This window comes from Microtus oregoni, unplaced genomic scaffold (genome assembly GCF_018167655.1).
Source record: "Microtus oregoni isolate MIOR12 unplaced genomic scaffold, Mior012 000055F_ref0000237, whole genome shotgun sequence".
NCBI lineage: Eukaryota > Metazoa > Chordata > Mammalia > Rodentia > Cricetidae > Microtus > Microtus oregoni.
In genome coordinates, this window is record NW_024543831.1 from 2,814,062 (window position 1) to 2,836,406 (window position 22,345).

The following is a 22,345-nucleotide window of genomic DNA, read 5'->3' on the forward strand; positions in this document are numbered from 1 at the left end:
GATCAGCAGTGGATACGTGGAACACACTTTAACAGAGGAATGTTCACAGCCTTCTCTCCTTTCCTAACAGGCCGAAGGCTATCTCTCGCCTTTACATCCCAATTTCCTATCCCCACCAGAGGCAGCTAAATCAATCTACTTAATAAGGAAGGAGGAGGGGGAGGCTTGGGAACAGCCCAGGATGTGGAATGTCAGATAACTGGAGGGAAGAAAGAGGGATATGAGTTTTATTGCTGGGGTTATTAATTTGATCATCTTTAATGTCCTTGGAGAGTCATTAGTAGGGATGGAATTTATATTATTTACCTATTTTGCTTAACGGAGTGCTCATCTTTAAACATGACATGGCTCTTGAGGCAATGAGCATCAGCACCCCACCGGTACTGACCGACAAGAGAAAAGGAGTGCAGAAATTCTGACAAATTGTTCCGAGACGGGGTGGGGGTGGGGGTGGGGGTGGGTGGGGAGGGAGGTGCAGGAAAGAAAATGACACACCTTTTCTGGCCCTCACCCACCCAACGACTGGAATGCTTGTTTGGGCTAGGTTTATCGTCCTTGAATATGCAAACTCTAACTTCCCCATTCTTCTGTGTTCTGACCAGTAGGTTGTACAAGGTGAACTGGGTTTTGTAAGAGTTTTGCTGAACAATTCCCCTGCCTTGCTACCAACTTGGTTACAGTTGCTTAAATACTGTAGCTATTCCTGCCTCTGTGGCCTCCAGGGCTAAAGTGGGACAAGGCTGGTATTTTTGGTGATGAGGAAATCCTTTTAAGGGAGGTTTGGTGGTGACTGAACTGGGACACAGGTCAGAGCAGGGATCCCATCAACGAAGCAGGAGCCGTCGGAGGTTCTGGTTCCCAACCTTGCTAGGCGCGGCGGAAGCTTAGAAGTTGCTGCAGACCCTCTACGTTTTCACTGCCTGTTCTCCAGAGGGGGGCACTCGGGAGCCGGCGCCTCAGGAACAGAGACCCACGCGGGAAGGTCGAGTTCGCCCGGTGAGGTCACGGTTGCCATGGCTCCGGGCAGTGACGCGCGTCCGCACGTGACGCGCGGTTGCCAAGGCGCCCGGCGCCCGGCGGCGCGGGAGCCCCGCCTCCCGGAGTGACGTCTGTCGGCAACCCCCCTCTTTCGGCCCCCCCCCCGCGCCCCCTCCCCCCCGGCCGGCTCCCCGCGGCCCCGGAGGTTTCACTGCACAACAAGATGGCGGCGGCGGCGGCGAGCGGAGCTGGCGGGGTAGCCGTGGCCGGAGCAGGGGGAGCCGGGCCGGCCGGCCGCCTGCTGCCTCCGCCCGCCGCGGGGCCCCCGGCAGCCCCCGCCGCTGTGCCCCCGGCCGCCGGCCAGCCGCGTCCCGCAGCCCCGGCCTCCCGGGGGTCGATGGCCGCTCGCATCGGCTACTACGAGATCGACCGCACCATCGGCAAGGGCAACTTCGCTGTGGTCAAGCGGGCCACGCACCTCGTCACCAAGGCCAAGGTAGTGGCTCCGGGGACCGCGCGGCTGCGGGCTGCGCTGCCCCGGGGGGCGTTGCAGGGCGGTCGGGCCAGGGGACTACGTGATTCCCTGGGGCTCGGGTCAGGGTCAGCAGCGGTGACGGCGGGAGAAGGCAGGGACCCCACAGCGGAGCGGCCGAGGGGGAGAGCTGAGCAACTGGGCACCTAAGGGGTCCTTGGGGCTGTGCGCAGGGTGCAAGGGGGTGACTGGAAAGGAGGCGTTGGAACTCTCAGGGGGCCGGCGGACTGCACGCCAGGAAGACTCCGGAACCAGCAATTAGGAAACCATCAGAAATGAGGGCAGGGGCATATGAAATGTGGACCACAGGATGGGGGAGACGTACTGGCCACCTCAAGTTTCCCAAAGGCTGCTGGACGGCTGGGACACGAACTGAGGGTGTGCAGTGGGTGCAAGATACGAAGGACCTGGCACCTATGGCAGAGATAGGAATCCACGTTTGATTATTTAAGACTGATAGATGGTGTCAGTTGGAAGCCTGAGGAGTCGCACACTTGATTATTGGAGGAGACAGTAAAGAAAACGGGGAAATACGGGGAAAAATGGAAGGGACCCATGAACAGAGGTTCCAAAGGTCTGGGTTTCTGGTGGCATTAGCTAACCAAGGGTTAAACAATTTAGGATACATGGTTTGTTGATTATTTTTTGTTGTCAGAGGGTCTGGAATTGTGGGCTTTGTAGAGCCCAGGGTGGGTTTTTCGGTAGGGATTGACACTAAAGAATTATACACATTTGGGCCCTTTGGTTCCCAAGGGATTTGAGGAGCTGTAGTAGTGAAATTGGCCAAGGTCAATTAGGAAGCCATGTATGTATATACATAAAATATTTTTCTAAGGAAATAGAGGGAGCACTTTTACGTAGCCTTCTTCATTGAGAGCATCGAGGAATCCTTTAGTTTTGATGGAACCCACAAAGCCCATTTGAGTTCCCAATTTCCTTTGCTCAATACGTCACATGAATGGATACTTTTAATGGAGTCATTCATTATATTTAAAACAGTAGCTCGAGTTTTTCTTCAGCCTGGCTAATGAAAAACCTTTACAGCTTCTGCTGTTTCCTCCCCAAGCCACACCAGTTCCCCTCACCTCCTCGCCCTAGCCGCTGGTTATCTTCCCTACCTTGTTTTGGCTTTTATGGTAGTCACTCCCTATCTGGGCCTTGTCTCCTGCTTACGTGCAACCTGAAGTTCCTTCCCTCTCCTCTCTTCTCTGTCAAAGACGACTAGGGGCCCTTCTTCCTAGGGTGGCTGGGTAGGTGGCTGTGGAGGAGTGATTGGTCAGTTTCACTTCCTCTGGTGGGACCCCTGCAAGCCTTTTTTGTCAGTTTTTACAAGAGGGCCTCAAGTATTCAGAGCCAAGTGACATACTCAAGTGCGCCTCTCCTGTTGCAATCCCTCAGCTAGGCAGCTGGAGTTGGAGGCTGCTTCTCCTTCCCCCCACAGTGTGTGGAGTCCTGTTTACTGTTGACCAAGCCAAGCTTTGTGTTTACAAACAATATGCCTCTGTCCTTGTCGCCTATCCTTTCCCCTCTGCTTCTGTGATTATTTTGCCCTGACCTCTGGGAAATGGGCTCCACAAACATAATTGGTTGTCTGGCTATGTTTTCTATGATTTAAAGAATTTTGAATCTTCCAACTCTTAGATATACCAAAATATTGATTTAAAAAATCTATGACAGGCTGGGTTGAGTGTCTTATAAACATAATTGCAAATAGTTGATTCTTGGCTTTATATATAAAAGGGACATTTCTGTCTTCAGTAGTCAGCAAAGCCAGTGCCTAATTATGGTTGGTCTGGCTGCTTTCTAGTGTGTGTGTGTTTATGTATAGAGTTTTTTCTCTGAGACCTTGGTATCCTTTAGGACTGCAGCCTTTACAGCACTGACTTGTTTATAGACGGGTGTCACTGTTTATGCTGGTTTTTATCTTTGATCGTTTGTGGCGTGCAGTTATGCAATTCCTATGTATGGAAATATTCAGACCCGAATGAGGCTGAAATGGCCGGGACAATGAGTTGCATGTGTGGGAGAGACCACGCCAGCGTTTGTTTGTGCTTCTGTAGCAGTGTGCAGTGTCCTAGCTCCAGTTCCAAGTGCCCTATCTTTTCGCTACTTAAATGACTCTGACGACATGAGTGAAGCTCAGTTCACAAGGAACTGTCACATGCTCAGTGTGAACCGTGGTATATTTTGGCCTGCTCCCTGCTTATCTGGATTCATTTTGGAAGGGGTCCTTTGACACTGACAGCTGAGATGTGCCCAACAGCTGCTGGCATGCAGTGTGATGGCCTAGTAAGGCCTTGGTTTGGTTATATAATGGCAGGAAAGGTGCCTAGGTACTAGAAGTTGCGGGAGCCGCTGCGTCTGTTATTCAGGGCAATAGATTTTTCTCCGTATGTCCTGCAGTGGAAATCTTATGCAGTCAGGTCAAATGGAGGCAGATGATTGTTTTTCTCTTTCTACATCTCTTTCTACAATAGGTTACCCCCCCACCCCTTTAAAGGTGTATGATTTTTTCCCCCCTTTTTATCTCCTTTCCTCCTTTGTGTTTCTGAATGGTCTGGGTTTTTCTTCTGATGCTGGATAAAAGTCAGACCCAGATAATTCCGACGATGCCTGTGTTGATAGGAGAGGTTAGGCAATAGGCATTTTCTGTATATCAGAGAACTATTTATGACCCCCCTCTTTCTACGTGACCCTTTCCAAGGACTGAGAAGCTAAAGCAAACTTCATTTATTGACTAAGCTACTGCACTCTGTCCAACAATAAGCGAAGCTGGCCCCTGTCCAAACCCTCTGTTAACTCAAACTTCCCAGAGTAGGACTCAGGGGCGAAGAGAAGAATGTTGAGAAAAGGAGCTCTTTTCCTATGTGCGTGTTGGTACCTTTGTAGCATGGCTTCCAGGAGCTGAGACTCGGTGCTGGCAGCACTGCAGTGTTTTGAGCGCCACTGCAGAAGGGCTCATGGGAGCGACAGGCTTTGGTCAGCCGCTCACCCTGTCTTCCTTTGTCCTACCTGCTTTGATTTCCTTTTTTTTTTTCTTTTTTGAGCCGCATAGCCCAAGGTTCTCTGTTCTTTCGTAGAACACTATAAAGTATTAAGAGGATTTGTTTGTTTGTTTGAAATAGATTTTTCCGCTCTCCTATTACTTATAGTCTGTTTCCTGTGCCTAATTGTACCTTCAAGCTAGTTGGATGGCTGGAACAAAGAATAGATAGCTACATTCTGTGTGTATTTAAAACTACACATGACTCGGGAAGCGTTTGGCCAAAATGTTATTTCAGCATGTATCCTTCAGTCGCCTGTCACTGGTTCTTGGTAAGAGCATCAGTTTTACCCAAAACTGCCTGGTTTGAATGCTCTGCTGTTTAATGCAGGGCTGTTCTGGGCCCCGAATACTGACCTGCTAAACCTCTTTGTGCTTGGATTTCTTCATCTGCAATGGGATGGCAGGAGCACTCACCACACCAGTTTTGAGTGTTGGGAAGATTAACTGCTGTGTGTAATGCTGTCCGTGCAGTGTTCGGCACTTAAGAAATAGGTAAGAAATGTTGTCATCGTTCTCATCGGGCGCTACAGTCAGTAAGACAAGGCCGACTAGTCCCGGGAAGAGCTCCTGACCCAAAGTGCCATTGGTTCTGGATAGGTAAACACAAGCCACATGCTATGCTTTCGTGCAAGATGCCTGCTACTATTTCAAGTGCTGCTTTAAAGTTCCTCAGTGTAACACTCTAGAGTCCAAACTGGTCTGAAACTCTTGGTGATTGACCCTCTTGCCTCAGGCTCCCTGGTGTTGGGGTTATAGGCATGAACCACCACATTACTACATTGGGCTATGAAATTTATTCAGAATAGTTTTTCATAACGCTTTGTTTGATTTTATTTATTTTTATTTATTTATTTATTGTTGTTTGAGGTAGGGTTTCTCTGTGTCCTGGAACTAGCTCTTGTAGACCAGACTGACCTTGAGCTCACAGAGATCCACCTGCCTCAGTCTCCTGAATGTTGAAATTAAAGCTACTTGCCACCACCTGGCTAAAACATTGGCTTTTTTTTTTTTTTTTTTTTGCTTTGGAACACCTCAAAATATTTACTTATTAGAGTGCTGGGGATTGAATACTGTTACACAAGTAATTGCATCACTGAGTACGTTCTCAACCTTTTTGTTTTCCCTAGATTCTTTCCGTAGCTCAGGCTGGCCAGGAACTCACTGTGCAGCCCACAGAGGTCTTGAATTTGAAAGCTCTCCTGCTTCAGTTTCTCCTTTGTTGGATTATAGGTGTGCGCTAGCTACCACACATGATTATTTCTTTTTTTACTTTTAAAATTATTTTCAAATTAACTAATTAATGTGTGCCAGTGTTTTGCTGGCCTCTGTACCACCTGCTACTGATGCCCCTGGAGGCCAGAAGAAGACATCAGATCTCCTGGAACTATTGTAAGCCACCAGCCTTATGGGTATTGGGAATCAAACCCTGGTTCCCTGGAAGAGTTTCCACTTAACTCTTAACTCTTAACTCTTAACCACTTAACTCTTAACTCTTAACTCTTAAGTTAACACTTAACTCTTAACCACTGAGCCATCTCTACAACTATATGATTACTTTTATTTTTTTGAAGCATGGTCCTATGTAGCCCAGTGTGGCCTCCAATTCACCATCCTCCTGTCTTCTTTGGAGTGTTGGGATTACATGAAGCCCCTCACCTGGCTCAAATTTTCATTGTTTTTTGTAATTAATTTTTGTCATACTGATGATGGAACAGGTTTCTGGTTTTTGTTTGTTTGTTTTTTGCACGTCACCTTTTCTTCAGAGATTCACTTAAATTCTATGGAGAATTTGGAAAATGTTCCTACACGTTTGTAGCTGGCTGTAGTGACTCACGCCTGTAATCCCAGCACTTGGGAGGCTGAGGCCTCTAGAGGATCATGAGTTTGAACCAAGTTCAGGTTGGTCCTCATGTATACCAGGCAAGTATTCTACCATTGAGGATATATCCTCAGCTTAGGATTTTAAAATTTAAATGTGTCACAGAGAAAACATTTTTCCCTAAGTCTTCATTCCGAAGCCTGTGAGCATACGCATTTGTGCAAGCTGTGTTTTACTGCACACTCTGCTCACAAGGACTCAAAGCCCGAATTTTGCCTTTAAAGAAGAGTTTAATGAAGCTTGCTTGTGCATGTGCCCTTTAGGAAGTGGGAGCAGGGCCACTAGTAAATAGAAGAAGAAAGATACTGAAACCAACTTTTGCATGCCATACGTGAGATGGTAGTTGCATCCCTAGACAGTCTAGAGGTGATTGCTGAAGGGTGACTAGGTTCATTTTGGTCTCTGTGTAATGGGGTTCCTTTTTTGCTTGAGCCTTTGTGAGTTGCTAAGGCCAATTAGGACTAGTCTTTGCAGAGCCAGAGCACCAGGATTCCACTTTCAGCATCAAAGATGTTTATTTTAACATTCTGACTTTGGTGCCAACTCCCTAGAAAGTCATAGATCTGGCTCAAGCCAGAGGCGCCCAGACCAGTTGTCTCTGGGCCAGAAGTGCTGGTTCGTTTCCTAAGCATCAGTCTGGCTAGTGTGTTTTGGTGCATGGCATAAAAGAGAACAAAGTCAATGCTTTGAAAATAGAAAGAAATGTTCTTTATTCATAGAGGCTCTGAAATTGTAAAAGGTACCTAAGACATTTCTGCTAAGAGTGAAATCTTCCCCATACCCATTCACTCATTCATGCAGGTTGTTTGATGGACTCTAGCTTTGGACTACACTACTTAAAAAGGGGGACACGCGCGCACACACACACGCACACACACACACACCACACAAACAAAAACTCAACCTTTATCTTGAAACTTACTTTTATTTCTTTATTTTGAAACAAAATCTTGCTATGTAGACTGGCTTGCCTTGAACTTGTAGAGATCAGTTTGCCCCCAGTGCTGGGATTAAAGGCATGCTCAAGCACACTTAGATAGAGTTTACTTTCAAATAGTTGGAGATAGGTAAGAGCCCTGCAAAACAATAAACAGACAAAAACATCAGTACCAAGGAGAAAATGAATGGGCTAGAGACTAGGGGAAGGATGCACCTTCAGGTAGGCCATAGAAAGCAAGATGGTACTTTAGCTGACGATGGGGAAAATCCAACTTTGAAAGACTGAGAAAACAGAGCATTCTAACTGGACAAGAGGAATGTCAAGGCAAAGACCCTGGAGACCGAAAGGACCACCCAAAGATTAGATCTGAGGCACGTGTCTAGGACTTTGGTGGGTAGAGTAGTAGGGATGAGTTCAGACAGGGAGATAGGCCAGATTCTACAGGTCTTCTCCTAAGCATTATGAAATTGGCTATGACCAGGAGTTGACATCAGATTGCAGCATAGCAGAGCACAGATAACTTTTGGTTGGTGTAATTTCAAAATCCCATGATGATTATTTTATGGCTAAGAGGAAAAAAAGTCGTGTCATGCTGTTTAATTTTTTAGGCAGTGAAAGTTGTCAAATTTAACAGCATAGATTTTTTTCCCCCTCTATTAGAGAATGTCATACATTTTGCATACTAAACATGATCAGCCAACAAATCCTTGTTGAATTTATTGGGCACAGAAAGGACTTCTAGATGTTCCATTCAAATTCATTTCTACTGTCCAGAAAGACACAACAGAATTTAGAGTCTCAGTTAAAGAAATGTTTACTCAGTATGTGCTGGGGGTGGGTCATGCATATTATCGTACATGTGTAGAGGGCAGAGGACCACTTGCAGGAGTTGGTTCTTCCTCTCTTTGTACTCTTTGGACTCTGGGAATTGAATTCGGGTTCTTAGACTCTCTGGCCCTGAGTCTCAGGTTTTTTTTTTTTTTTGATTTTTTCGAGACAGGGTTTTTCCGTAGCTTTTGGTTCCTGTCCTGGAACTAGCTCTTGTAGACCAGGCTGGCCTCGGACTCACAGAGATCCGCCTACCTCTGCCTCCCGAGTGCTGGGATTAAAGGCGTGCGCCACCCCCGCCCAGCGAGTCTCAGCTTTTAATGGCTCGTTAAGATCATTTAGAGCACTGTGCATTAAATTTGTGGTGTCTTCTGTAACTTTTCCTCTTTCCCATTTTCCTAGAGTGCTATAGCCAGTTCGAAAATTGCTGGAATTAGAATCTAGATATCCCAGACTTCTCAACTCATAGAAAATAGTGCCTTCACGCTATGAACATTCGCTTTTTGATTAGCAGAATAACACATACATATCAACCAAAGTTGAAGATGTTTACTTTATGAAAGCAATCCTTCAAAGTGAGATATCGTGAAACATTTCCAAGTCGGAAGGTTAACCATGCCAACACGGTCCACACCTGTCTCATCATCCTGCTACTTTGGCATCCTAGCTTCCTGCCTGCAGTCCTCTGCCGATTTGCCTTTAAATCTCACTCAGTCCTCAGTGCCCCTTCTTTTTTGTTTGATTGTCCAAGACAGGGTTTCTCAGTGTAACGGTCCTGTCTGTCCTGGAACTCACTCTGTAGACCAGGCTGGCCTTAAACTCAGAGATCTGTCTGCCTCTGCCTCCCGAGTGCTGGGATTAAAGGTGTAAGCCACCACTGCCCAGCTCAGTGCCCACTATTCATGACAGATGCAAAGGAAATCAAAAAGAGAAGGACATAGATGTAGGAGAATGACCACAATCGTGTGTATAACTTAGTTTCCTTGTGTCACTGTATGGAGTGCACTTCTAGGGAACACAGCTAGCTCTGCTCAGGTTGGCTTGATCCTCCTGTGAAGGGGACTTTCTTGGATGATCGTTCCTCACCGGCCAGACCACTCCCAGTCACCATGCACCACCTTACAACTAGATACATACTTACCCTTGTGATATGGGTAAGAGCAAGAGAACTATTTATCTACATTTTTAATTTGGTTCTTATTTCTGGCCTGAGTGGTACCTGTTCTCTGTGAGACTGTCCCTCACCCATCAGGTGGTTCCCTGGCCTCTTATAATACAGAGTAACTCCCTTCCTGGTGTACTGGTAGAATTGGAGTGTCCTGTGGATGACTTATGATAGCATCCAGAGGCTGAAAATTATATATAGTCTCCTGGGCTTTTGTCGTTGCAAAATAAATCATTGCTAACTAAATAGCCAAGGCAGTGTCACTGTGAAGCCCCAGCATCTATGATGAACGAGCTGGAAAGGCCTGTGTTTAGATCTGTTCAGAGTAGAATTCTATCAGCTACCACAGAACTGTTGGATGAGCCGTCATGAAGTTATTTTAGTAACGTATTCAGTTCAGCAAGCATGTGACCCATGGTAGACAAGGACTCTACCTCTCAAAATGCAGCTTTCAAAGAGGTAGGAATCAACTGGACGCGGTAATACACACCTGTAATCCTAGTGCTTTGGAGTTGGAGGTGGGGAGATTAGCAGTTTGAGGTCAGCCTCCCCTAGTGGAGTACAGGCTAATCCAGACTACATGAGACCATTTCTAAAAGAAAAAAAAAAGAAGTAGGGATTAGATTATGAGTACTTTACCACATTTCCCAGAGAATTAATAGGAAAGAGGAGAGACCCCTTTGCCCTTTGCCTCTTTAGATTGTCTGTGTGGGCAGGGCTTACTGGGGAATTTTGGCTAGTTAGTTCAAGTTAAATTTAGGTTTTGATTAAGAAGTTCTGCCCAGTTTCAGCTCTAACACCTGCTTGCCAGCCTTGAGTCCTTTCTTACAGCTCCCCACACATGTGAATGTTTAGGTTCCCATGCTTCTCCTTACCTCTTCCTCTCTCCTCTCCTTTTTTTCTTGAGAGACAGGTTCTCACTATATAGCCCCATGCCATTAAGAGAACTGGCTAGTCAGATCCATACCCTCCTGATACAGGTGAGGACTAACAGAACCATTTATCTGGAGTTCCTTTTAATTTGACTCTAATCTCTGCTCTGAGGGCTATCTATACATGGTCTCCAGCACGGTCCTCACCTATTAGGTAACAGCAGCAGTCTAGGTAACACATTCACTATGTATGTCAGGCTGCCCTGGACTTGTAGTGATCTTCTTTAGCTTCCTTCTCCTGAGTACTGGGATTATAGGTGTGACCACCCATGTATTTATGGGTGTTGGGGACTGAACCCAAGACTTCACACATGCTAGACAAGCATTCTACACACTGGCCTATATCTCCTGCCCCTTTTTTGTTTGTTTGTTTTGAGACAGGTTTTTGCAATGTAACCTTGGCTAGCCTTCAATTTTTGACAGTCCTCAGGTACCCTAGCGCTGGAATTACAGGTAGACACCATGCACATTTTTTAAAATCTCGCGGACCATTGGTCATTTATACATTGGCTCATTAATTAATTCTTTCTCTTCATCTACCCACTCACCCATCCATCAAGAAACCCTGTCTCAAAACATAAGGATGGGACTGGAGAAATGGCTCAGTGGTTAAGAATGCTTCCTCCTCTTCCAGAGGACCTGAGTTTGGTCCCTAGCACCCACAACAGGTGGCTCACATCTATCTATAACTCCTGCTCCAGGGGATCCGTAACCTTCTGACTTTCACAGGCACCATCACACCTTTGTATATTCACACAGATACACATGTATAAATACAAATAATAAAAATAAAACATTACAAAAATTAAGAATGAAGTTGGAGAGTGATAGAAGATACCTAAGTGTTGATTTCTGGTCTCCCCACATGCATGTATGAGTGTACACACCTGTATACACATGCATACCTTCCCATACACACATGTGTGCATGCCTGCACTTGTCGAACTGGATGATATAAGCATATCCAGTGAGGTGAAATCTTCTGCTCACATCCCTATAGTTTCTTTAAAGAAAAAAATGGTTTGCTAGGTGGTGATTGCACACGCCTTTAATCCCAGTACTCATGAGACAGAGGCAGGTGGATATCTGTAAATTTGAGGCCAGCCTGGTCTACAAAGTGAGTTCCAGGACAGCCAGGGCTATGCAGAGAAAAAAAAGAGATTATATTTTGTTTACTATTTGTGTGTGTAAGCGAGAGGACAACTTGGGAGTTGGATCTTCCCTACCATATGGGACAGGAACTTGGGTCATCAGGTACCTGCACCTGATGCACCATCTTGCTGGTTTCTCTGCAATTTCTTAATCGTGTTTCATAAAGATTTATAAGGGTTTCTTGGATCAGTTTAAGTGCTAGCTTCTGTTTATTTCTTGCAGTGTTCAACATACTTGATATTTCTGAAAATCATTGTTTTTTTTATTTTTCGTTTTTTTGAGACAGAGTTTCTCTGTATGTCTTTGGCTGTCCTGTAACTCACCTGTAGACCAGGCTGGCCTCGAACTCACAGAGATCCAATTGCCTCTGCCTCCCGAGTGCTGGGATTAAAGGCAAAAATCATTGTTTTTAAGATTAAAAAAAGACAAATGTCTAACTTCTATTGTTTGATGGGGGGTACAGTTTAATCATTTAATATGATTATATAGCTAGTGCTTATAGCGGGACTCTTTTGTTGGAACTGTTGGCTCCCCAATAACAACATGAAGGCTTATTATTAATTATAAAAGCTCAGACAATAGCTTAGGCTTATTTCTTTCTTTCTTTTCTTTTTTTTTGTTTTTCTTTTGTTTTGTTTTTTGAGACAGGGTTTCTCAGTGTAGCCGTGGCTGTCCTGGAACTTGCTCTATAGACCAGGCTGGCTTCAAACTCAGAGAACCACCTGCCTCTACCTCCTGAGTGCTGGAATTACAGGCGTGCACCATCACTTCCCAGCTATTTTAATTTTTTATAGTTATAAATTACATTTATGGTATGTGTATGTATGTGCATGTTCATGTCAAAATCTCCTACCCTGTGGTCCTGGGGATGGGTTGTGGGTTGGCAGACTTAGTTCAGGTACCCTTGATTGTTCAGCCATGTATCTGACCCTTGGGTCGCCCAGAGTGTTGAACTCATGTGATTCCCCTGCATCCAGCCTCCTGAAAGCTGCCACTGTAGGCATATGTCAGTTCTCCACCCAGAATTCCTTGTCTCCTGTGATCAGACCCGGGCTTTGTGAATGCCTGGCTAAGGCTCCCGCTGAGCAGCATCTCCAGCCCCACAGCCCCTCTGTTAAATGGAAAGCTCTTTCAAACCAAGCCTCATCGGGCTAACTTCCCTTAGTTGACACCCCAAATATGGTCAGTATGGTCAGCCGGGGCTCCAGCTTTCCCCTTCTGCTTTGAAGACACCACACTGTCAGGCTGTGGGCTCTTCCTGAAAGAACTTTAGACTTCTTGTTCTTTGCTTTATAACGACATGATCCAATTTAAAAAAAAAAAACCCTCAATTTTCCATCACTAGCCAGTGATCCTCATGAGTTACTTTAATTGGGCTTAACCTTTAATGGATTAACTCAACAGGTAACCCTTGTGACATCTGTATGGAAAAAAGTAACAGTTATTGGTACAAGAAGTTAGATTTTATTCTTCTCAGGGTAGACAAGGGGTTAAGTTAAAGGAGCATTTGAACCTAATGGAGGAAGGAAGAGAAGCCAAATGAGGCGCAATAAATTCCTTACCTCAACCACACTGTCTATTTTTACTGCCTCTCCTCTACCACCTTTCTCTTTTTTTCCTGGTCATAAAAATAACATTGTGTTCATGGAACAACTTTGGGAAGATTCAGGAAATTATGAAGAAGCAGACAGGAAAATGTCATCGGTAACCCTGCCACCCAGAGGCGAGGCGAGAGGTATTGATACTGTGAAGTACTCTTGCCAGCCTGGGTAGTGAGAACCAGAGGGGCCTGTGTATGCCGCTGTTCTCATGCCGCTCTGCCGCTCTGCACCATCAGTACTGTCGTAACATCAGTTTTAATATCGTTCTGGTGATGGGAATACTGTTTTTGTGGCGTTTTGTTTTTTTGAGTCTTTTTCACAATTGAAAAGTTTTCATTAAGCTGTACGGTGGTGGCGCACGCCTGTAATCCCAACACTCAGGGGGCAGAGGCAGGCGGGTCTCTGTGAATTCGAGGCCAGCCTGGTCTACAAGAGCTAGTTCCAGGCCAGGCTCCCTCGAAAAACAAACAAAAAAATCAAGAAAAGAAAAGTTTTCATTTCATAAATAATCTGTGGCAATGCTATGGGATCTGAATGTTCGGAGTATTTTAGATTTTTTTTTTTTTTGTATAGCTAACCTTTCCCCTTTCCCTGGCTGCCTTTGACTCATTCTTCTGTCCCTTCCACTCACAAAGGGACAGAAGAAACTATTGAAGGAGAAAGAGAGGTTCTCAGAGGCCGGCTGTTTGTTGATCACCTGAACCTTTTTGTTCTTTGTTACTTATTTATTTACTTTTGAGATAAGTTATCATTATGTAGCCTAGGCTGACCTCAAACCTAAACTCTCCTGCCTTAGCCTATAGGTGTGAGCCACTGTATCCAGCTTTGACTTATATATTATTATTATTTTTTATTACTCACTTGTTTGGAATTAGGTGTGGATAGAATCCATATGTTGTCATTGATGTGATCCCCCCCCCCCCCCAATACATGCAGTATGGGGATCAAATCCAGAGCCTTTCAAGTGCAAGCAAGTGCTCTACCACTGAGCTACAAGCTCAGTCACTGGTGTCACTTGAGTTAAAAACAAGTGCTTAAAAATATTTATTCTATTTGTATGTATGTTCAGGTGCCCACAGACGTGAGGAGAGAACGTCAGAGTTCTTGGTCACAGAGGCACCCACTGTAGGTGCTGGGATCTGAGCCCTGGACCTTTGGTAGAGCAGTAAGCACTCCTAACCACTGAGCATCTCTCCAGACCAAGTGCTTTTTTTGTTTAAACCTCTGTAGCTTTCCTTGCCTCCTTTTTTCTTTGAAGCAGGTTTAAAAAACACATTGACTATCTTTGAAAAAACAAAAAACAAAACAAAACAAAAACAAAAACAAAAAAACCCAAATAAAACAAAACCAAAAAACAAAACACATTGACTAATATTTGACTGTAGGGTCAATGATTTTTTTTTTTGTTGTTTGTTTGCTCTAGTTGGTATTCCTTCATCTTTCCATTAAGCACACCTATAATTTATTATTTCCAATTTTGCTTTGCTTTTTTTTTTTTTGAAGCAAAACTTAGGGGTTATTAAGGGGGTATGAGTTAAGTTCTTGATTTTTATGGTCTTTCTCTTGCCTATGTCTCATCCATATCTAATTTGACTTTATTAAATTTTTTCAAGTTGAATGCTTAGTTTTCACAGAAGCTTGTCTATTTTTTCTTTGTAATTTTCAACAGTTTACGTGATATTTAATTAAATCACATTATTATAATGCCAAGAGCAATTAGTGTGAATTAGGTGTGACAACAATAAAACCCGCGGGTGGATGTGTGACTCAGTGATCGCATGTGTGTCTGTCATGTGTGAGGCCATGGGTTCCACCCCAGCACAGGAGAAAGAATAACGGTCAAGCCTGTAGGCATCGATGTCAGTAGAAGTGCCTAGGTATACAAGGTTGTAGCTGATGTTGGGGATAGTGCATATTGTGGCCTCAGTTGTTGTACAGAGAAAGGGAAGCATCATTTAGTTTGTCATGCAGTCATCTGAGATAGTTTTTTCTTTAGTGAACACCTTTATTACCCAGATTGTAATAAATATAAAATGATTGTGTCTTCCATGAAATAATTATTGGACTTAAGAAGTCAACCCAGCATGCACAATAATGGGTTTCATTTAGCATTTTCATATACCCATATGCTTTTATTTGAATCAGTTTAAAATTATAAATAAGCTAAAGCTGCTAGGAGTTTGAGGACAAAGTGTTTTATAGATTCTCACTCTCCTTTATACTTTGGGGTGGTATTTTTGTCCACTTATGTTAGGATGTGTGTGAATTGAACGGAATTTGATAGTGGGCCATGGTGTTAAAAAACTGGAAAGGAAACAGCCCGAAGACTCTAGATGAAAAGGTTTACATCCGTTCACTGTCAGTGCAGTGTTCCATGGAACAAGTTGACATTTTCATGTAGTGACTTGTTTTCTGTCTCTGGCAGGCAGTCTTCCTTGGATGCCATGGGAAACAGAATTGTTTTTATTGTGGAAGGCAGGAGCAGAGCTTGTGTTTCTTTGGATGGCTTGGGCACCTGCAGGATTTCTTACTTCTGTCTCTGCTTCCTGCCTCCCTCCTGTCGTCCTTTCCTTCTGTCAGAATGTTCCAGTGTTACATAAGCAATATTCTGACAATACATGAGGCTTTCAGTAGCTCCTTTTTTAAAAAACCTGTGAAATAATGTTTTTAGTGGTTGTGTTCTTGGCTTCCTTTCTACTTCTGACTCAACAGCTGCAGTTATCTTAGCCTGATGGGTAGTTGTATGTGGCCGTGATCTTTGTGTCCCCGTCAGCTGCAGAATTAGGGCTTTTACATATTGTACCTAAATAGCTTCTGTGAATGTAGTAATTCTGGGAGGCAATTAAATGTTGAGATGGTATTTTTGGATCTCTTTAAAGAACGTTACAATGTTGGAAGCTGTTGCTCATGAGCCTCTGACATGTAGACAAGGAACCAGAGATCCGAGCCCACTGCCCCCTGAGTTCATTGTCTTCCTTCTGAGTCAGCAGCTACAGCCAGGGCCCGGCTCTATTTGCGCCATCAGTGGAAAGTGGATGGCTACACTGAGTCACAGTCTCGACCATGTGTCAATGGTTGTTAACGTTTGAGGTCACAAATTCATTTTTGGAGACCACTGCAGTCTTTTTTTCTAAAAAGTTTTTTTTTTTTTGGTGTATGGTGGTGCCAAGGGCTTTGATATGTGTGAAGGTCACAGGACACCTTTCAGGAGTTGGTTCTTTTTTCACCATGAGGGTCTCAAGGATCAAACTCAGGTCCTTAAGATTAGCTGCAATCACCTTTACCAAGTGAGTCATCTTGCCAGCTCTAGATTTTAAAAACCACATTTCAGTTGTGTTTAATAGTCCTCTGTATAGTTATGCCACATTTTGTTTATCTTTCTATGGATTGCATGTTGTGATGTTTTTACTTTTTTTTTCGAGACAGGGTTTCTCTGTGTAACAACCCTGACTGTCCTGGAACTTGCTTTGTAGGCCACGCTGGCCTCAAACTCACAGAGATCTACCTGCCTCTGCCTCCCGAGTGCTAGGATTAAAGGCGTGTGCTACCACTGCCTGGTGATGTTTTTACTTTTTAACCTGATATAAATAATGCTATTGTGAAAGTTCATGTACAGTTTTTTTTTTTTTTTTGGTGGAGTTGCATGCCTCATAATAAATTGCTTGATTGTACGGTGACTTTGCGAAGAACTGCCAAGTGCTTCAGAGTTGCTGACCCCTTTACATTCCCACCAGCAGTTGCTGAGAGTCCTGGTTCTCCCCGTGTAAATGTAGTCTCTCGCCTTGGTTCCAGTCTTCTGCTGGGTATGAGGTGGCGTCTCATTGCTGTGGATGTGTGTGCTTCATGACTAATGGCATGGAGCATCTGTTCACGTTCGAAGGAAGGTTTTGTGTGTCTGCTTTGGAGAAATGTCAGTTTACATCCCTTTCCCATTTATAAATTGGGTTGTCATCCTTGTCGAGTTACACAAGTTCTTCTTTTTAAAAAAAAATCTTTATTTTTTGTTGTTGCTTTGAAAAGAGTCTTGGCATGTAGCCCAAGGCTGGTTGCAAACCCATGATGCTCCTGCCTTAGTCTCTCCATTGCTGGGGTTACAGGCATGTACTATGCATGCTGTATTTGGCTTATGAATTCTTTGTATGTTCTAGATACATATTCTGTATCAAATTTTTCTTTTTGGTTTTTTAAGACAGTGTTTCTCTGTGGCTTTGGAGCCTGTCCTGGAACTAGCTCTTGGAGACCAGGCTGGCCTCAAACTCACAGAGATCCGCCTGCCTCTGCCTCCTGAGTGCTGGGATTAAAGTTGTGTGCCACCACCGCCCGGTCTCTGTTTTTCAAGACGAGTTTCTGTGAGTAATCCTAGCTGTCCTGGAATTCTTTCTTTTCTTTTCTTTCTTTCTTTCTTTTTTTTTTTTTTTTTTTGAGACAGTCTCAGTCACTACACTCCATCTTTTTCTTCTTGATTCAAAAGCATCCTTAGTCAGGGCTGTCGCTTGGAGTAGAGCTCTCCTGGCACATGTTACCCCCAGATTCAATCCCCAGTTCTGTCCAGGTAAAAAGACGGAGCATGTTGTTACAAGTCCTCACCCTCACTGAGTCTGTGAGTCTGTACTCTTTCCTTCTTTTGATAATGTTAAGTTTAAAAGGACACTTGGTGGGCTGTTTTAAACATTCTTTTGTTTTTTTTTTTTTTTTTTTTTTTTTTGGTTTTTCGAGACAGGGTTTCTCTGTGGTTTTGGAGCCTGTCCTGGAACTAGCTCTTGTAGACCAGGCTGGTCTCGAACTCACAGAGATCCGCCTGCCTCTGCCTCCCGAGTGCTGGGATTAAAGGCGTGCGCCACCACCGCCCTACCTGTTTTAAACATTCTTAAATATAGTATACCACCGGGTGAGAAGTACCGTAATTTTCCTTAGTAATACTTTTTGTTGCTGTTGCTTAGGAGATGCTACTTAACGTTCTCATTAAACATTAATCTATTCTGAGTCAACCTATACAATAGAAATGATTTTGGGGATGTTACTTGCTGAAGAAGTTTTCTTAAAAATTATGTTTGTGTGTGTGCTTGCACTTAAAAATTTTAAACTTGTGTATTTTGTTTTATGGGTATGGATATTTTATGTGGATGTATGTTTCTGCCCATGTGTGTGCCTAGTGCCAGTGTAAGCCAGAAGAGAGTGTCATAGCCTAGACCCGGAGATACATACAGTTGTGAGCTGGTATGTAGGTGCTGGGAATGGAACTCAGGTCCTCTTGAAGAACAGCCATGTGTTCCTACTGTTGTGCCATTTCACTAGCCGCTTGTGCTGTAATTTAGGAAAAGTGGCGCCCGAGAGAAAGACGCCATGTGACAGAGCTCATGTGGAGAGGTTGTTTTTTTTAGATCGATTTATTTATTTATTTTGTATACAGTATTCTGTCTGTTTGGATGCCTACAGTCAGGAAGAGGGCACCAGATCTCATTACAGATGGTTGTGAGCTACCATGTGGTTTCTGGGAATTGAACTCAGGACCTCTGGAAGAGCAGCCAGTGCTCTTAACCTCTGAGCCATCTCTCCAGCCCCCTGTTTTTTTTTTTTATTAAATTTATTTATTTATTAAAGATTTCTGTCTCTTCCCCGCCACTGCCTCCCATTTCCCTCCCCCTCCCCCAATCAAGTCCCCATCCCTCCTCGGCCCGAAGAGCAATCAGGGTTCCCTGCCCTGTGGGAAGTCCAAGGAACCCCCACTTCCATCCAGGTCTAGTAAGGTGAGCATCCAAACTGCCTAGGCTCCTACAAAGCCAGTACGTGCAGTAGGATCAGAAACCCATTGCCATTGTTCTTGAGTTCTCAGTAGTCCTCATTGTCTGCTATGTTCAGTGAGTCCGGTTTTATCCCAGACTTTTTCAGACCCAGGCCAGCTGGCCTTGGTTAGTTCCCAATAGAACATCCTGTCAGAATGGCTAAAATAAAAAACACCAATGATAGCCTCTGCTGGAGAGGTTGTGGAGAAAGGGGTACACTCATCCATTGCTGGTGGGAATGCAAACTTGTGCAACCACTTTGGAAAGCAGTGTGGCGGTTTCTCAGGAAATTCGGGGTCAACTTACCCCTGGACCCAGCAATACCACTCTTGGGAATATACCCAAGAGAGGCCTTATCATACAACAAAAGTATATGCTCTACTATGTTCATAGCAGCATTGTGTGTAATAGCCAGAACCTGGAAACAACCTAGATGCCCTTCAATGGAAGAATGGGTGAAGAAAGTATGGAATATATACATATTAGAGTACTACTCAGCAGTAAAAAACAAGGGCTTCTTGAATTTTGCATGCAAATAGATGGAAATAGAAAACACTATCCTGAGTGAGGTAAGCCAGACCCAAAAAGAGGAGCATGGGATGTACTCACTCATATTTGGTTTCTAGCCATAAACATAGGACATTGAGCCTATAATAAGTGACCCTAGAGAAGCTAAATAAGGAGAACCCAAAGAAAAACATATAGGCATCCTCCTGAATATTAACCTTCTTCAGGCGATGAAAGGAGACAGAGACAGAGACCCACATTGGAGCACTGGACAGAAATCTCAAGGTCCAAATCAGGAGCAGAAGGAGAGAGAGCACGAGCAAGGAACTCAGGACCGCAAGGGGTGCACCCACACAATGAGACAATGGGGATTTTTTTTTTTAAATTAGGGAAAGGGAATGGAAAAAGGATGGAGGGGAGAGGGAAGACCAACCTCTGGGGACAGGAGCAGCAGGAGAGAAAAGAGAGGCAGAGAGAGAGAGAGAGAGAGAGAGAGAGAGAGAGAGAGAGAGAGAGAGAAGAAAGGCAAACATGCACAGAGGTGCTCTTAGTGGCCGAAGCTGTGGATATATCCTGTCAGGACCTCAAGGGCAGGCCAGTACGGATGCCTGAGTACTAACATCCTGTTCTTAAATTTTTATTTTTCAGTTTCCCACATCTGTGCATATGTGTGTGTGTGTGCATGCATGCTGCTTTATTCCTCTGTTGCTGTCCTCTCTTGTCCCCTGACTAAACCCTTTCTTCTTTATCACAAGTTTCTCTCCTGTTCTCATGTGTTTTTTGCTAGTGTTTCTCTGGCCCATTGCATTCAACTGGGGTTGCACATAGGAGCTTGGGGGTTATTTACTGGAGCAAGCACAATTTACCAGTGGCTACATCGTGGAGGAATGTGACCTCTGGCAACCATTACCTGCCAATAGCTCTTGGGGGAGGGGTAAGCCTCCCCAACCCATGATGGAATCTTGATGGGCTCAACCTTGTGCAGCTCTTGTACAGGTAGCCACTGCTACTGTGAGGTCATGTCAAAAGCCATGCCATTGTCCAAAGGAGAGTGTTTCACACCACTCCTTATTCTTGGTTCTTATATTCTTCTTCCTCTTCTGCCGTGATTCTTGAGCCTTGGAGGGGATGGTATAGATGCCCCATTTATGACTGAGCACTGTGCGGTCACTTCTTCTCCGTACTTTGACCACTTATGAGCCTCTGCCATAACAGTCACTCACTTCAAAGGGAAGATTCTATGACCCAAGACTGAGAATTGCCCTAACCTGTGGGCATAAACTTAAATGTTTAGAAGGCAGTGTGACACTGTACCCATGTAGCTGAGGAGTAGCTGTCGGTCTCCCTCCCAGTGCCTATGAACTTCCCAGGCACGGGCTTTTGCTCAGGTCTACCGTACTAGGAGTGAATTTTTGTGCAGTGGCCTAAGTCCAGTAGGAAAGTGGCCGATCACCTCCTCAACAGTCATGCCATTATTGTACCAGTGCATGTATCTTGTGTGGCAGCTTGAACTGTAGTTTGTAGGCTTCACAGCTGGTTGAAACAGTTAATGGCTTTCCTCCAGCAGCCTTTTGGTTTCTGAAGAACTTCCTGTAATATGCTTAGTTCTAGCTTTATTTACTTTCGTTTGTTGTTTGTTTGAGACAGGGTTTCATATAGACCAGGCTGGTCTTGAACTCACCTTCAAGCTATGGATGACCCTGAACTTCTGGTCTTCCTGATTTTCTTGCCTCTTAAGTAATGGGACTACAGGTATATACCACACTCAGTTTTTGTGGTGCTGGGGATTGAACCCATTGTGCGTAGGCAAGCACTCTACCAAGTGAGCTACAGCCCTAGCTTCTAGCTTATAGCTGACTGTCTTTAAAAACTAACCACAGTGAGAGTAAAGAGGTGGCTGGACAGCTAATAATCAGTTTCTAGGTGGGTGTAGTGGTACACACCTTTGGTCCCAGCTCTCAGGAGGCAAAGGCAGACAGGTTGCTGTGAGTTCAAGGCCAGCCTGGCTCACTTGGTGAGTTCTAGGGCAGCCAGGGACCCTGTCTTGAAAAAGAAAAAAGAGGGGCTGGAGAGATGGCTCAGTGGTTAAGAGCACTAACTTTTCTTTCAGAAGACCCGGTTCAATTCTCAGCACCCACATGGCAGCTAAGAACTATCTGTAACTCCAAGATATGACACCTTCACACAGAGATACATGCAGGCAAAACTCCAATGCAAATAAATAAGAATAAATAAATTATTTAAGAAAAGAAAAAAATTCAGTTTCTAGCACCCACATAGGGTGACTCCCAACTAATCGCATCTGGAGTTTCAGGGATCTTACCTTCTTCTCTGGCATCTGGCACCTGTGCTCATGTGCACACACAATTCCACACAAACATAATGTTAAATCATGTATAGGAAGAAATAAAATTAGTCAAACAAAAAACAACCTTTCATTACCTTGAGAACTTATAGAAGAATATTCCTTAATATTTTTTTCATTTTTAAAAATTATTTATTTTCATTTTATGTGCATTGATGTTTTGCTTGTGTATACGTCTTCATGAGGGCATCAGATCCTCTGGAACTAGAGTTAGAAACAGTTGTGAGCTACCTACCCTGTGGGTGCTGGGAGTTGAACCCTGGTTCTCTGGAAGAACAGCCAGTGCTCTAAACTGCTAAGGCATCTCACTAGCTCCCTCATTTTTTTAATGAAGAGGGAGAGAGAGGTCAGGAGGGGGAGGCAGGAAAAGCATTAAGATAATTGTAATGGCACCTCTTCTGCAGGGGAGGTGGATGAAAGTTCATCACTATACAGTGTTACACAGGGATCGGACAGATGGTGAGTGCTGTATTCCCAACAGGAGGATCGCTGCAAGTTCAAGACCAGCCTGGTCTCTGTCTTGAGTTCCATATCAGCAGAGGCTATACAGTGAGACCCTGTATCTTCCCCTCACCTCCCTTCAGAAAGTTCCGTGATTCAGTTTAGTGACCTTGATTTTCCACCTCGGTGTGAGGTG

The 22,345-nt window shown here is 44.4% G+C and overlaps 1 protein-coding gene across 3 annotated transcripts in view; it reads left to right on the forward strand.

The window, feature by feature from the left end:
• Window positions 1-1,141: 1,141 nt before the first annotated feature.
• Sik3 (SIK family kinase 3) overlaps window positions 1,142-22,345 on the forward strand; it is a 214,056-nt gene continuing 192,852 nt past the window's right edge. For 2 of the 3 annotated variants that reach the window (XM_041638695.1, XM_041638697.1), the window contains exon 1: window positions 1,144-1,474. In XM_041638695.1, the coding sequence (XP_041494629.1) occupies window positions 1,202-1,474 (273 nt within the window). In that variant the 5' untranslated portion in view covers window positions 1,144-1,201. Of the gene's footprint in view, window positions 1,475-22,345 lie in introns of all 3 variants that reach the window. The other variant, XM_041638696.1, reaches the window with a different exon arrangement.